This window comes from Malus sylvestris, chromosome 5, assembly GCF_916048215.2.
Source record: "Malus sylvestris chromosome 5, drMalSylv7.2, whole genome shotgun sequence".
Lineage (NCBI taxonomy): Eukaryota > Viridiplantae > Streptophyta > Magnoliopsida > Rosales > Rosaceae > Malus > Malus sylvestris.
This window is the reverse complement of record NC_062264.1, coordinates 42,195,607-42,211,456: the sequence shown is the minus strand read 5'-3', so window position 1 is coordinate 42,211,456 and position 15,850 is coordinate 42,195,607. Positions and strand designations below refer to the sequence as shown.

The 15,850-nt window shown below is 34.4% G+C and overlaps 1 protein-coding gene across 2 annotated transcripts; it reads right to left on the bottom strand.

Annotated features, from left to right (window-relative positions):
* Positions 1-6,838: 6,838 nt before the first annotated feature.
* On the bottom strand, positions 6,839-11,268 carry LOC126621945 (cyclic nucleotide-gated ion channel 1-like). 2 transcript variants are annotated; one of them, XM_050290577.1, is made up of 7 exons: positions 10,878-11,268; positions 9,298-9,652; positions 8,837-9,052; positions 8,364-8,650; positions 8,097-8,214; positions 7,744-8,004; positions 6,839-7,532 (listed from the first exon to the last, which is right to left on the bottom strand). In XM_050290577.1, exons 1-7 carry the CDS (start codon positions 10,919-10,921, stop codon positions 7,002-7,004), a joined length of 1,812 nt encoding a protein of 603 aa, XP_050146534.1. In that variant the 5' UTR covers positions 10,922-11,268; the 3' UTR covers positions 6,839-7,001. The 2 variants fall into 2 exon arrangements, with proteins under 2 accessions (XP_050146534.1, XP_050146535.1); XM_050290578.1 differs by having other exon boundaries at positions 9,298-9,707; positions 10,878-11,267.
* Between the last annotated feature and the right edge of the window lie 4,582 nt (positions 11,269-15,850).

The window sequence follows — 15,850 nt, the reverse complement described above, 5'->3', positions numbered from 1 at the left end:
GTGATACGCATATGGATAGATCACGATGAAATCTAACTCAACCATCTAATAGTATTTTATAACATACAAATATATATATGTCATGGCATAAATTTCTTAGTTTATTTAAAAGCATTTATAGAATTATCAATCATGAAACATATGATGAGCAAGGAAAGATTCACTCACTCGGAGTCCATGCTACAACTTCTTAGTACAAACATCGAGGTGCCACAAACGATCGGCGCATATGATCAATTATCAAACCATATCTCAGAATTCTTGTTGATACAATACCTAACTTACATCGCACATAAGTCTACGCAATTCGGTCCAGAAGATCTACAAATCAGATCTCTGATTCGTAACTTCCAAGGATCCACATTATACTTCTACAATAACATACTAAAATTTCATTACGATCCAACGGTCATATCTTCGCCAATTGCCCAAAACCAAGTGGCGGTTAACATTTATTTTATAAACTTACAAATCCAATTCGGGAAGATCCGTAGTCGGATTTCCGATCTGTAAGTTCCTATAATCCTCAAATATTACGTAGTATAACATATTAATGTTTGGTGACAATCCAACGGTCGGATCGTCGATTCATATTTTGACCTATTCACGAATCGAAATGAAACTAAGTCCAAAAATCAAATTATGACATACGGATATCAAATATGAATCCAGGGTATCTAATAGTACTTAAAAATACATCATCGGCCCACTAGCCATGCGCCGCCGCGGGTGGCGGTCGGTCACCCCAACTCACCGGAAAAATTCAACTATTTTTAAAAATTCTCAAAAATTACAGAATTGAAGGTCTCAAAGAGTAGAGTAAACTTTATACCTGTGGCCAAGTCCAATTTGTCCTAGAAAGGCTCCAATTTTTCTAAAACCGTACGAAACCCTAGAATTGAGTGTGATTCAATTCAACCTCCAAACTTGCTTTGACACCTCTACCATTGCCTGGGCTTTGTTCATGGGTTCTAGGGAAGTCTAATGGTAGTGGTAATTGGGTTTCAAGCAATGTTCCTCACGGCACCCACCTTCGGTTTTTGAATAAATTACCAACAAATTCCTTCTAATTTTGAATGGAAATGGAAGAGGGAAGACTAGGAAGTTGTTTCTAGGTGGTGGTTTGCTTTGATTTGCCAGAAAAATGACTGAATCTCCACAGGTCGCGCAGGTCCGCGGGTGTGCACGGGCCAACCCGTTTCTTCTTCTATTTCCTCTCTCCTTACCTTTCATTTCCTTCTTTCTAATTGGCCATCATCTCCTTCTCTCTTCTCCCGATTCGCTGGATTCTCTTTCTCGTCCCTCCTGTTCTCTTCCTCTCTCTTTTCCTGATTGGGCAGTTCTGCCCAGTCTCTTTTCTTTGTTTCTTCTTTCTTTCCTTTTCCCCACCCTTTTCAAATTACTAAAATGATATATATAAAATAAATACATTTGAAATATATATATATATATATATATATATATATAAATATATAAATAGTGACCAAACCAAAAGTACTTCTAGAAAACGCTAATGGATTAATTCATACACCTCGCTATACGTTGTCAACGGAAGTTAAAACCCTCACCTCTAAAGGCATCTTTGTAAAATCACACTTTTAAATTTTGTAAAAACATAAAAATTTGGGAAGGGTTGTCACAATCTACCCACCTTAAAGAATTTCGTCCCCGAAATTTAAAATCATTATTATACCACAATCGAAGATAGGAGTATAAGATATATATACGTAAAGCAGAAATCAAGTTAGAACATTTGTATAAAAGACAAAGTGACATCCCGATGTGGTCAGGATGTATTTATCCCCCCTTCCATGCCTCCAAGCTCATACTGTCTTCCTTCCTCGATAAAATAATGGTATAAAATCACATCTCTGCTCGAATAAATTAGTGAGCTGCACCTCCAGAGTACTATTGACACTTCGCCAACCAAGTAGGAGAATTTCACATTTTACAAACCTAACGGTTAACGAAATTAATCCTTACTAATCACATAGTCAAGAGAATATATGCTCGTCATCGATTTTGTTTGCAATATCAATTTCCAACAATGACCACTCATGACCCATGGCAACCAAAACAACATATCAATGATTATACCATGTTCTCCAAAAATTCTTTCCATAATCATAAAATTTCACTTCTCACACAACTGAAAATTTATTTATAATAAACGAACTCAAAATTTCATTTCATAATCTTTATTCATATCCACCAATAATAAATGGAGGAAGCTTCGTGGTCTTCCCACGATTTTAAATTATAATAACCAAATCATAACCTCAGTTTATGATTCCATTCTCACTCGATAAATCTCATTCATGCTATTTGGAAAATTTACATCGTAATTATTGGTAATGCCGCTTCCCATTACTTTTAGCAACACGAATACCAGAAATTATGGCCATAATGATATTGGCACAATCAAATATCAAATTTCAAGCCGTGATTATCGTGGCTAACAAAATACAAGAATTTCATACCATAATTCATTGATGGCAAACCAAATCAATCAATTTTATAATCGTAAACTTTTCTCCTCAATTCTCCTCATCAAGTGCAAAAACTCACTGTAAAACGTTCATATTAAGTGAACTCAAGATCTCATTCCATATTTTTATTCAATAAATTGTAATGACTTTAATGAACACCAAATTGCCAACCACAATTATCATTTGCCAACACATTTTATATTTCTAGCCACACTTATCATTGTCAACGCCATGACTCCATCACCATTTCTTAATAGGTTAAAGATAACTCCATATCGATACTTGTATAAATAAAACAATGTAGTAAGAAATATTTGCACGACACAAATAAAGCTCAAAACGAAAATGGATCTCGCCAAACATTCGTCATGTCACGAATTCCGCTAATGAGTTTGAACCATAGCTAACTTGCAAATGTTGTCGAAAAATGAGTGGTCTTGCCCACTTGTTTAATGAATCTAACAATTCGACCATTGACATTTAAACCTGCAGCCCGTAACACCGATAACTTATCGTCATCTCAACAACTAGTGAGAGGTTCCCGAGGATACCAAAATATCATTTTGTTCCTCCTGTGCAAATATGCATAAATTGTCTGACTCATAACTTGACCACGATACCATACTATCCCAAGGTGCACCAATTCGGTTGCTAACAGTGTTTCGGCGTTCATATTCCCATAACTCAAAGTTGTTTAGGATTATTTTCTGTAAGTCTGGTAAACTCATAATAAGATTATATTTTAATGGTTCATGCTAGTATAGATATGAAAGTGGCGCAAACATCCGCCAAGTCGATCTATCATGAATTCCTCACTAACCGAGCAAGAAACCATGTCGAGGAGGCTAAAAGAATACTCAAGAATTTGAGGGTCAAAACAAGTTCATGAAATATAGAGTACAAGATATCTGAACTAAATGTACAATTTCCATGTCTAAGCGGTCCTCCTGGAAATTTTGTCCCTATCCAAAATGATATGGGAAATAGGCCAGTGACTCTAAATCAACCCAATTACCTTTAATACCAGGAGGTAAAACTGGGGGTATAAACATAACAGGGACAGACTAGAATATCAAAGAATTAAACAACCAATGAATTATGTCGAAAGACTAAACAACTCCGTTATTATCTTAGGCCAAAAGTAACGAGATCAAATTTAAGAATGAGCTAACAAGGTTCTTGATGATCAAATAGTAAAATCATAAAACTATTAACTACTAGGGACCAAAAGTAATTTCCCAAAATGTTCTTCCGCCGAGTGCTACCACATTAGCACTACCTTACCACATGCGACACTTCTAGAGTTTTAACAAAAGTAGACTTCGCAAGAATTCTATTAGGTGATATTCAAACAATACTACCAGTAAATCAAAACTAGTTGAGATTTTCAATTTCAAAAGAATCAATTCTAACAGCGAAAGAATGATGATGGAATTGGTTGGTAAAATCTCCGGTGATAAACGGTTATCAATACATTAACTTATGCCATCAACTTGCCTCAAATCTACACATTTCTTCCACAAGGAATAACTTCGTTTTAATTCTAAGAACAAACGCCAAAATGATTTTCTAAAACGTCGTCAAGACTACAAAACTGCCTAAACTGAAGAAAAGTTAACATATTTTCTCGTATTCGACGAGGTGGCAAGATTCGAACATTAGACACAAAACCAAGAATGCTCACATCACGCGTGTGATGAACACAATACTGCCCAATTTATGCTCTGATACCAAACTGACACACCCCGACCCGGAATGTCTACTAGTACTCCGAATCAAGCTGTGCTGGCCTACACCTCGAAGGTGACGAAGCCATAAAGTGTGATGATGTGGAAAATTGTGAATAAATTTAAACCTAAGAGTGCCTAAATACCAGAGTGCACTGATGAGCGGGAATGAACCCACTTCACACGTGATGTTAGAGCATAAGCAAGTACAGAAAAATGATATAAGAATCGTACCTTCGAAATAGTCTCTAATACTAAGAATCACCGTGAGTCTTTGGTGATATTAAAACTCAGCTAATAATACCTGGAGGGTGAAAACAAGACAAGGGTGAGTGGCCATGTAAGTAAAATACTAATAGAAAACATATAACACATGTAATCCCTCGTTACAACACTTGTATAATTTCCAGAGAAATCATAATGTACCACAACACAGCATCTCATCAATAATATCAAATAATCATGTGATTAATAACTCATAATAGTATACAAGTCGGAGTCACCTCTAGTGACCTATACGACATATTCATATCTCCTCACATATCTCATCAATCATGGCTAGCATGTAAGTCGGAGTCACCTCTAGTGACATATACGACATATTCATATCTCATCACATATCTCATCAATCATGCTAGATCATGGCTAGCATATAAGTTGGAGTCACCTCTAGTGACCTATTCGACATATTCATATCTTATCACATATCTCATCAATCATGGCTAGCATATAAGTCGGAGTCACCTCTAGTGACCTATTCGACATATTGATATCTTATCACATATCTTATCACATATCCCATCACATATCTCATCAATCATGCTAGATCATGGCTAGCATATATCCCATATCTTATCACATATCCCATCACATATCTCATCAATCATGCTAGATCATGGCTAGCATATAAGTTGGAGTCACCTCTAGTGACCTATTCGACATATTCATATCTTATCACATATCTCATCAATCATGGCTAGCATATAAGTCGGAGTCACCTCTAGTGACCTATTCGACATATTGATATCTTATCACATATCTCATCAATCCAACTAATACCGTATACTTACTTGAATTTACCTAAACTTACTTGAACTTACATGTGTGTCCTGCATTCACCTTTGCACTTCAGAGCGTTCACAGCACCACAATTATATATATATATATATATATATATATATATATGCAAACAATTCAACTCATCATTTAAGCATTATTCAATAGGCATGGCATTTTTAAAGCATAAATAATTTAATTGCATTTTCTGGAAAAAACATCAAGCGTATACATATATACCTAAAACCAAAAGCACACATATATTGCTCAAAACTTTAAACAAGGCTATGGTCACGATTATTTAATCTCATTTCTTATATGGCTGCATCTAACGTTTCGTTAGACTGCCTACGTATCCTAAGCATGGATCAAGCCATTCGTAGTTCACAATAATCATATAGATGAATTTAATCTATAATGTATGAGATAAAGGTACAAAAAAAAGAAGTTTTGCCCTTGAATTGGGTTAAAAAAACAAAAACATATTTTGTCCCAAAACAAAATGGCAATTACCATTGCCATACCATGCCAACCAAACTTTTGGCAATACCGAACTTCGGTATACCGAAAGTTTGGTACGGTAATGGTAATAGATTTTACCAAACCGAAAGTTTGGTACGGTAATTGGTACAAGGGTTTTGGTACGTAACCGTACCGAACCCACCCCTACATATTAACACACACACACACATATATATATTATCCAATCTTGTAGAACAAGGTTAGGCAGCTTGAACAAAGTTGTTGTCCTGGCTTTGGAATATACGTTCTTTAAATTAGGTCGAAAACAGTTCAATGAAAAACAAAATAAGGCTGAAAAGAACTAAGTGGCAGACAGGCCTTGCCCTCCTATGTTCTCACTTTGGAAAGATGACCATTCTTTGTTGACTGGTTTTCAAATTAACCATTTTAGTTTTTATTTTAAACAAAATTAAAAACACGAAACTAATTTGACATTTTTTTGTTGCTTTTATTTTTGTACTTGCATTTTTTGGGGTCAAATTAGGATAAAAGTGCATGTTACAATAGACCTCGCAATATAGACATTTTTTAAATGTTAATAACATCTTTTTTTTTCCTTATAAAAGATAAGATAATTTACAATAACTCATATAAACTACCGTAAGGAGGATACGAACACGAGACTTTGAACGCTAAAAAAAATATTCTTAACCAAATGAGCTACAAGACACTTGCCACTAACATCTCTCTTTTCAAAAATTGAAATTATTTACCCAAAAAAACACAAAATAATTCTTCCCGTCCATCCTCATACGAAACTCTCTTCTTTCTACACTCATTCACTCTCTCCAACCCTTAGAAAATAACACCAACTTCATCCTCTTACAGGTTCGTATCCGCGAATCGTTTGGCAAGTTGGGCAGCTACTACCGAAATATTCTTCAAAAAACTTCGGCATACAACTCCCGAACCAACCCCACAAGAACTTTTTTGCTAATGCTTGGCAGAAAATAACACAACGTGAGAGGATGAATATTGTGTGCTCTTGAAATTCTAATGTGTAACTTATATGGACCTTGTCTTCCGTCGGATGGAAACAAATGATTTAGTTAATCCTCTCCTTTCTTAAATTAATAAGGAATATTCTGAAGTTCTGAACAGATTCCTGAACGTGAATTCTACTGATTACAAATATAAGTTGATAATATGACACACTATATATGCTGAAATAAGATGCATCGATTTAAGTACACAAGTATTGATCGAACTACTTGAACTGGCCTAGAAGAGGTACTTCATCCGTTATCTTGTTATTCCCCATTTCTCTCAGCTGGGCAAGATGCACAGCCCGTGCCCTCTTTTCATGATGGCGGCGCCAACTTTCTTGAAGCGAAGAAGCTGCAAGATGCTGCTTCTGAGAGGGCGGAGTGAACTTGGAAAAATGCAACCAGTTTTTGGAAACAATAGTTTTCAAGTCGTAAGCCCTTAGAACAAAGGCTTCAACATGTGTGTGGGACTTGACAAACCTGGTCGAGATCGGTAAGGCAGTGAGGTAGCTAACTTCCGATACCCAGTTTAGAAGTTCTTCTCCGTAGAAATCACCTTTCTTAAGACAACGAGTGCTTCCATTATTATTACTAGATCCGTAGCTCCATACAATGCCTTGCGTGATGAATAACATCTTATCAAGCGGTTTCCCCTCTTTAACAATGTAGGTATCCTCAGTAAACATCACTGGCTGAAGGCTTTGACAAATTTCTTTCAGCACTTTTTCATCCAGGGTTCGAAACATTGGCACCTACAGTAAGATATATTAAGAAAAAAATAAGACGAATAAATACGACAAAATAACTACTAAGGAACACAAAGGAAATTCTACGGTACCCCTTGAAAACACTGAAGGGCATTGGTAGGGTACTAGTTAACGACACGAGGCTACTAAAGTGATGGTTTCATATTGCATGTATCCAGAACATACTTAATTCAGAGAATTAGAGTAATTAACTTACTTTTTTTAGAATATACCAGCTTAAATAGCGTTTGATTAATCTTCTATCTTCCACGGAAACAATAGAGATGATACTCTTCGTATTAACATCGACGTTTTTTTCTCCTTCTAGATGTATTTGTAGCCTTCGCATCATCACCTTCTTCATATGCTTCGGGATGCCATTTTCAGATAACCAGCATTGGATCTCTAATTTCATCTGCAATTCCATATGCCGCCGTGCTTTCCTCTTCGCTAATGATGTAACTGTAACCGCCCATATCTGTTTCACAGTAAGGTCATCGGTTCATTAAATCCTGAAATATCAAAACCAGGAATGAAGGCGAGGGTTCCAAGATGTTATTGGTCACCAACCTGCTGCAAATTTCCACTGAGGTAAAACATCAATAGTAGCAAGCCAAGTAAAGAAATAAAAACGGCAAACAGATTTTCCATTGCGTAGCTACTGGTCTCGAGGTTTGATCCGAGAGAACTGCATGCAAAAATCACAAATAAGAAATAATGTCTTTAGTATAATTAAATTCAATGCGCGCAGAGCCTAAAAGTAAGAAATCTTCATTAACTTTATTGTGCATTGATAACGGAAATTCTTTGCTGATGTTGCCCTATCCATGTACAAACCTTAGATTTCTAAGTCCCCACCAGAAACAATGCAAAATCTTTCTGGGAAAGTCTGCTGACTCCACCACACCAGACTGAAGAGCATCAAGAAATATCCCAAAATCGAAAACCTTTGCGTCTGACGGATTTATAGGGCATAAATAATTTAGGGTTGTGATATTTTGGAACAAACGATCATTGCAATAAAAAGTACTAGGTTTACATCCATTTTGTTCACTTTGACAAGCAAGTTGCCAGCAAGTTGACTGTCTTTGTATAGCTAAAAAGTACCAAAAAGCTCCAAGTACCTAAAGGACCAACGAGTAGTACGTGAGTTAATCTTACCACATATTTGTATCATCTCTCTAATAGAGGTAAAACTTACCAACATATGTGGGTCTCATCTCTATTAGAGAGACAATACAAATGATGGTACAAGTATAATAAAAGTAGTAATTTTGTAAAATTAATTCATACATATGAACGAAACTTACATAACTAGTATGGATGTAAAGAAAGAGACTGAATCCCCATTTGAAAAAAGTCCATGTTCCGATCAAGATTGTAGAACTCTTGCTGAATTCTTTACATGATACGTACATGCGAATAACCCTTGGGACATATTGTAACAGAGCAAGAGTAGCCATAAGCTCCTGAGCAAGCAAAGAACTTGAGCCCCTCATTTTTGAAAACAATATAAATGTTAAAACCTGTCAACAGTGGATAACCATCAAATCTAATCATAATTTGGAGTTGAATTAACTAACAAAATGCAAGTCCGAATTTCACATAGATGTGTGCGCGCGCATACTCAGAGAGATTCCTTTTGTGAGTCAGTGAGTATGTTATATCATAATAAAGGATGGACGTTGCGAAAAAAATTTCTCAAGTGGAGCAAGAAATTCAGGTTAGGAGGGATTATTTAGTCTCTATACGTAATAAAGAGTTATCGTACCTGGGTTGCAGGAAGAATGGCCAAAATGTCCATTATGATGTATGATTTCCAAGGCCACTTAGCTGACATTGCCAAAAGATCACTGACTAATATCCTTCGTTTTTCTAGAATCCCGATCCAAATTTGAAGGATAATGTCGATTATATACATGAAATCTGTAAGTAATCGTGATACAAGAGCTATTGTCTTCAACTTTCTATCCAACTCGAAGCACTTCATGTTCTTATTGACGAAAGGAATGTAAAAGAATAAAGGGTCCACCAAGACTCCAAATGCACATGATATTCCAAATATTTTCTTCCACGTGACGAGATAATGTCCTTCATTTTTCTCATGTTCGTCCTGTTGTTTAGTACTGAAAAAAAGACGCAGCTTGATCCATCAGATAGGTGTGGTCCTATTAATTTTCTCTTCAACAAACGTTTGGATATATATTATCAAAATCTTGTGCATCACCCACAACAACAAAGTCACTATACATTAATCTAGATCATTTAACAAGGTGAGTGGGGGATTAGGCTAAGCCTTACTATGAAATGCGTTGGTGTTTATTTACCCATATCACATTTTTTTTTCTTAATGTACCATTATATTATTTTTTTTTTATTTTACCTATTTCACAAATTAATTGTATTAATCTATATCACAAGTTTATATGCGTATTCCATATGTTTATGTTCATAGTTTACCTATAATACAGATCGATTTAATTTTTTTTTAATCTACCTCTATAATTATATTATCTACCTGCATCACAAGTACCTATAATATTTGTTGATAAAAATGTATTATATTTGTTTGCTTATGAATTTAAAATGTTTATTTTAATTTAAACTTAACTTACATGCTATGGTTTTAAACTAAAACATGCATTTAAAAAATATTTTCTGGATATATAGCAGTGGATAAAAAGCATTTGAAAGAATCAATTTTGAAAAATAAAAAATGAGTAAATGATGCATAAATTAAACAATTTAAATATATTTTTACTTTTAATATGAAAGGCAAAACAAGTATAAGAAATAATTAACCGGAAGCAAAATGAAACTGGAATCAATCAGAAAGCAGCTGAATTGACCTGGATCAAAATATCACTAAAAATATATATAATTGGGAAACAAAAATTACAAAATAATTAGACATATAAATTTTAAAGTACTAGAAAATATAAAATATGGGTAATAAGTATATAACGAATGTTTATCCAAATATTCAACAATTGTATTACTTTTTGTTGAAAAAATAAAATGTAAAATAAAAGTTATTTATTTTTTGTCTAAGTTATAGTCACGACTCATGCAAGTGACTAACGAACGCCTAAGCAAGTCTAAGAGGGCATCTAATTATTTTTTAAACGCCTAAGAATTAATTGGGTCGGTGACCGGCCACTAGCTTCTAGACGACCCGTGGGTTTTTAGAACACCGATTGGAGATAGGATACTATTATTTGATGCGACAGTTGTGGAAAAAAGGAAAAAAGAAATGCATAGAAGCTGAGCTCACAACTTACACATTATTTGATGCAACACTTACGGAAAAAAGGAAATAAGAAATGCAGAGAAGTTGAGCTTACAACTTACCTTGTCGAGTTCTCCACATCACACGTTACTTTACGCTTAGCCATCACTCAGTACCGGTGGCTTTATAGCAGCTATGCGCTATAGATAGTTTACTACGACGCCTTCGGCATAACAAAGAGAGAGAGAGAGGGAGGAGTGGGAGAGTTTGGACAAAGTGAATTGCAGAAACTGAATAATCTTGCTAGCATTCTGGAAATTAGCAACTGATGATCACGAGATCCAGAAATTAAGACTTTTCACTGCCATATAAATTAAGACAAGCTAGTCGATCGAATTGACGGAGATAAAAAATGAAGACCAAGACTTTTCTATGCAATGGGTCTTCTGATCTGCTCCCAGTGGCCAAGTCTTTTTCTAGTCGAAGTAGTTGAGGCTTTACTTCATTGATAGTACTAGTAGAGCGATACTACAAGACGTTATACCGTAAAACTAAGTAATATGAGAAGTTGTCTATAACTTTTTATAACCTTATACAAAGTTTTTCCTTTCAAAGATGTGACTCTTTTATCTTCACATACTTACGCGCCCCTTCACGTGTGATGAATTTTCAAATCAAACACGTGAGAGCATCTCCAATGGGAGTCCCTATTTAGGAACTCCCACCACCACCATTGAGTATTCATATAAGGACTTAAAGGGAATCTTTGTGTTCCTAAAGGAATATTGCCTCCAATGGGAGAGTCCTTGTAATAGAATTCCTAAATTTGATTTTTTTACAATTTTGTGTGATAATTTGATTAGGTGCACATTTTTTGAATTAATTTAACATTACGTTCTCGTAAAATATTTTTGTGAACATTTTAACAAAAAAAATTTCAAATTTTGACATCAATTTTTTCCTTTACAAAAACATAACTAGAATGAGTAAATTGAGTACGAGTGAACTGAGTATAGGAGATGAAGTTGTGGTAAGTTTTGGTTAGATAATTTGGTATTTAGAGGAATGATGAAGAACAACATGAGAGAGTAACCTAAACTGAAATTATTAATCTTTCAAGGGAGGCAATATGAAAAGAGAAAAAAAAAATTGAAAACCAACATGAGAGAGTAACCTAAATTGAAACGGTTATCTTTCAATGGTAAAAAAGATTTGAAAAGCAAGTATCAATCTGGACCTCAATTTTAAATAGTTGAAAAGAAAGAAAGAAAAGACAAGGCCATGTGACTGGGACCCACACATGTTTTTCCACTTAAATTGTCCTATTGGATCCACTATTTCAATCCCTATATGTGAGTACATACATCAAGTATCCGGCGAGTCCCTATACTTTAGGGACTCACTTTCCAATCCATTGGAGATTCATGGTGTCCCTATATTTGTTTTATACTCATTTTATACGTTGATTGTCCCTATTAAGAGCTCTATTAGAGATGCTCTAAGCATCAAGAATTGGGTGGTGTACTAGAGCAATTGTGATCGTTGAGGTTCATACATAGCGAATATTTGTCAAAGAATTGGATGACGTGCAGCATGTGTGGCCGTGGGCTTCACACGTGGGTCAACATGACCTGATACCATGAAGAAGTTGATGTTCTACCATAAAACCAATTGACAATATAGGGAGTAACACAACCTCTTATAAGCTCTTCCAAGGTTTTTCTTTTCACCGATGCGTGGCTCTAAGCTTAACAATGAGGCCCAAGTCAACGTTATGAGAAGTTGGATCTTCAATTTTGTTTTAACTGTTAAGAATTTAAAGAGTTAAGTCCCGGCCTGCAACTAACGACACTAATCACTTTCATCAACTAACATTTTACCGTCATGATTTTGTAATAAAAAATACAGTATAATTAAAAGTGCAACTACAAGATATACGACAATCAATTTGCATTTTCCATTATGAGATTCCTTATATAGAAAACTAGATTTTAGTCCTTAAAAATGATTACTTTTAGATAAATACGGTAAGTAAGATTAAAAACTAATTTTAGTCATTTGACTCGTGTCCAAATCATCATTTATATTCCACATCATAATTAATTTCTTTTATGTAATTTTACTATGTTTTGTCTTCCTATATTACCCCTAAATATTGCTATTAAATGGTTCACAATTGAATGATTTTTTTTTTAATTCAAAATGAGCATCCGGCATTTAAAGATGCAACATCAAAGGAATTAGAGATTAGGCTTCTTTGAAAAAAAAGATTAGGCTTTTGCAATTGAAAACGGGATTAGGCAAACCATTCATGTATTGGCTGATTTCTTCACACACATCTTCTAATTACGATTTTCCCCTTTTTCTCATCATTTGTAGTAGGTCTCTCTCTATTTTCTTTCTGTTGGTTTTGAATGGTATATGGCTTGTGTATCTATGTGGATTCCAACGATTTGCAACGAAGAGAATGGGTTCAGTAACTTTTTTGTGGCATTGTGCTTGTGATATTTCTTATTTCATTAGTTTTTGTTGTTATTTTGTGTTGGTTGATTTTATTATTGGGTTTTGATCATTTTGTCAGTGTATGAATTGTTGAGTTTGGAGTTGGGTTTGATCTATTGCATCTATACTCAATTAGGTACGATAAGTTAGACACATTTGATTAGGTACTATAATGTAGATGCATTCGATTAGGTACTATGATTTAGGTGCGTTCAATTAGGTACTATGATTTAGGTGCGTTCAATTAGGTACTATGATTAGGTGTTTTCAACTAGGTACTATAATTTAGGTGTGTTTACTTAGGTACTAATATTTAAATACATACACTTCTTTTGATGTATTATACATGTGATACCTTAACTTTTTTTCATCTTGTAATTTAGGCATGATGATATGAAAAATCTTTTTAGGCACCATAATCATGGAAGAAATCAAGCATAAATTAATCAAAGTCAAAATTAGTTCCTAATAATTTGGAACATACCAAGAAAGTCGAATAATTAATTACAAGGGCACAATGGGAACAAAAAGAGCCATTAAAGAATTTAAAAATAACAAAATATGAGTTATAATAATCATGATGACATGAAGGACTAGGATCAGATATCTAATCCTACACCAGGTTTTAATGAAAAATTAATCTAATACCAGGATTAAAATTCATTTACCCCTTTCTTATAATCCTTATGCCTTGCAAGTAGCATAAATTGTGTATTGATTGAACCACCACATAATCTTCCCCTTTGTAACAAAAAACAAACACATGGTTGATAAGAGCAATTGCTAGAGTCCCACCACCATATAGAGGTCTAATTATCTCACTGCGTACAGTAGACTTAGTAGTGAGACAAGGTCTTTTTTTTTTCTTTTTTTTTTAATTCTTAACTTTATTTGAGCGACTTCACGTCTTCAACAGAATGGCTGAAAACGAAGGCAGAGACATGAAATCTGTTAGTGGTCATCATTCATTGACTTTTTGGTATCTCTCGCTTTCCACAATGTATTAGTGATATCAAATGTCACACGATCAAAAGCATGAAAAATGCTTTAGAAAGAAAGTTAAAAAAAGGGGTTAGGTAGTAGTCGTAATGCAAATCACAATCAATTGGTGATAGCTTTCTCAGTGTTGATAATATAAATCTCACGAAAATGTTAGTTGTTGTCTGAAGGCTTAATCGGATCGAGTTTAAATAAGTTTATCTTAGCCAAATCAAGGTTTGGGCTTTGGTTTCAACCCTCAGACCCAAGCCCTATGATACCCAACAACATATCATGTCTAAACATTCTCCTTTCCCATTTCTAACATGTTCTAACATGACTAGGATTGGCTAGGGACAACAAGTGCAATGCATGGATGGTGAATTGGCATCTCTGAATATTCTGTCATCACCATCACCAGCACAAACACCATTATTCACTACCACAATTAAAACATATCCAATACTTAAATGGACACCATTTCGCTAAATGGTACCCAACACAAACACAACCACTATGAGAACTATTGAACCGCAATATTGCTAGCTCATTGTGAAACTTAATCCACATCACTGCCCCTTAGTATAGATAATATCTGTGTCAAAAAGAAAAATTTACTTTATTTAGTAAATTATATTTTATTTATGTAAAATTGTTTCATGCATTAAATGCATCGTTGTACCAAAAGAAATGTGTTGGCATAGATGAAACTAGGGGCGAGTTCAAAAAACCGAAAACCAAACCGAACCGAAACCAAAAAAACCGAACCGAATTGAACAACCGAACCAAACCGAACCAAACTGAAATAATTAAATTAATATTTTTTTAATTTTATTTATTTAATTATTTGATTTTATTATATTAGAATATGGTACTTCGGACTGCTGCTTTGGTAGGACTTGCTTGCTTTCCAATTCAAATTGTCTTCTCAGCTTCTCCATCTACAACAAAAATTAGAACTTATACCATTACATGCAATATTTCTAGTTTATATCATTAAGTGCAACACATATATAAGAACACATATCTCAACTGCACTGCAGTTGATTAGGGAAAGCAAACAGCGTATAAAAGTCTCATGAGTTTATTAAACACTACAAGATCAAAAACAAAATTCAAACTTTCTCACCTATGGCCAAGTATAGTTGCTTCCGTGGCCTAACAATTTTGAAAAGCATATCAATATATTCAAAAATATTGATGAACACCTCTTCAAAATTTGCTGGTGGTAGAAGCTGAACATAAAATGTAGAAATTATATTATGTAACCACATATATGGATAAAAAAAATTCGGACCATAAAGATAAAGAAAATATCAAAAATTGTTACCTAGACAATAATCAAAATAAATAGTATATTATAGAATGTTTATCTTATTGCTAGTGAAGAATACATGTAGAGAGAGAGAGAGAGAGAGAGAGAGAGAGAGAGAGAGAGAGAGAGAGAGAGAGAGAGAGAGAGAGAGAGATTGAGAGAAAGAGAGGAATGAATAAAGTCGTACTCCATCATCATCGTTTAAAAAGAAATCTATGTATAGTTAAACTTTAAACCCAAAATATTTAAAAAAAACCTTTATGTTATAATTCTAGTTGAACTTTAAATGTTTATTTTCAT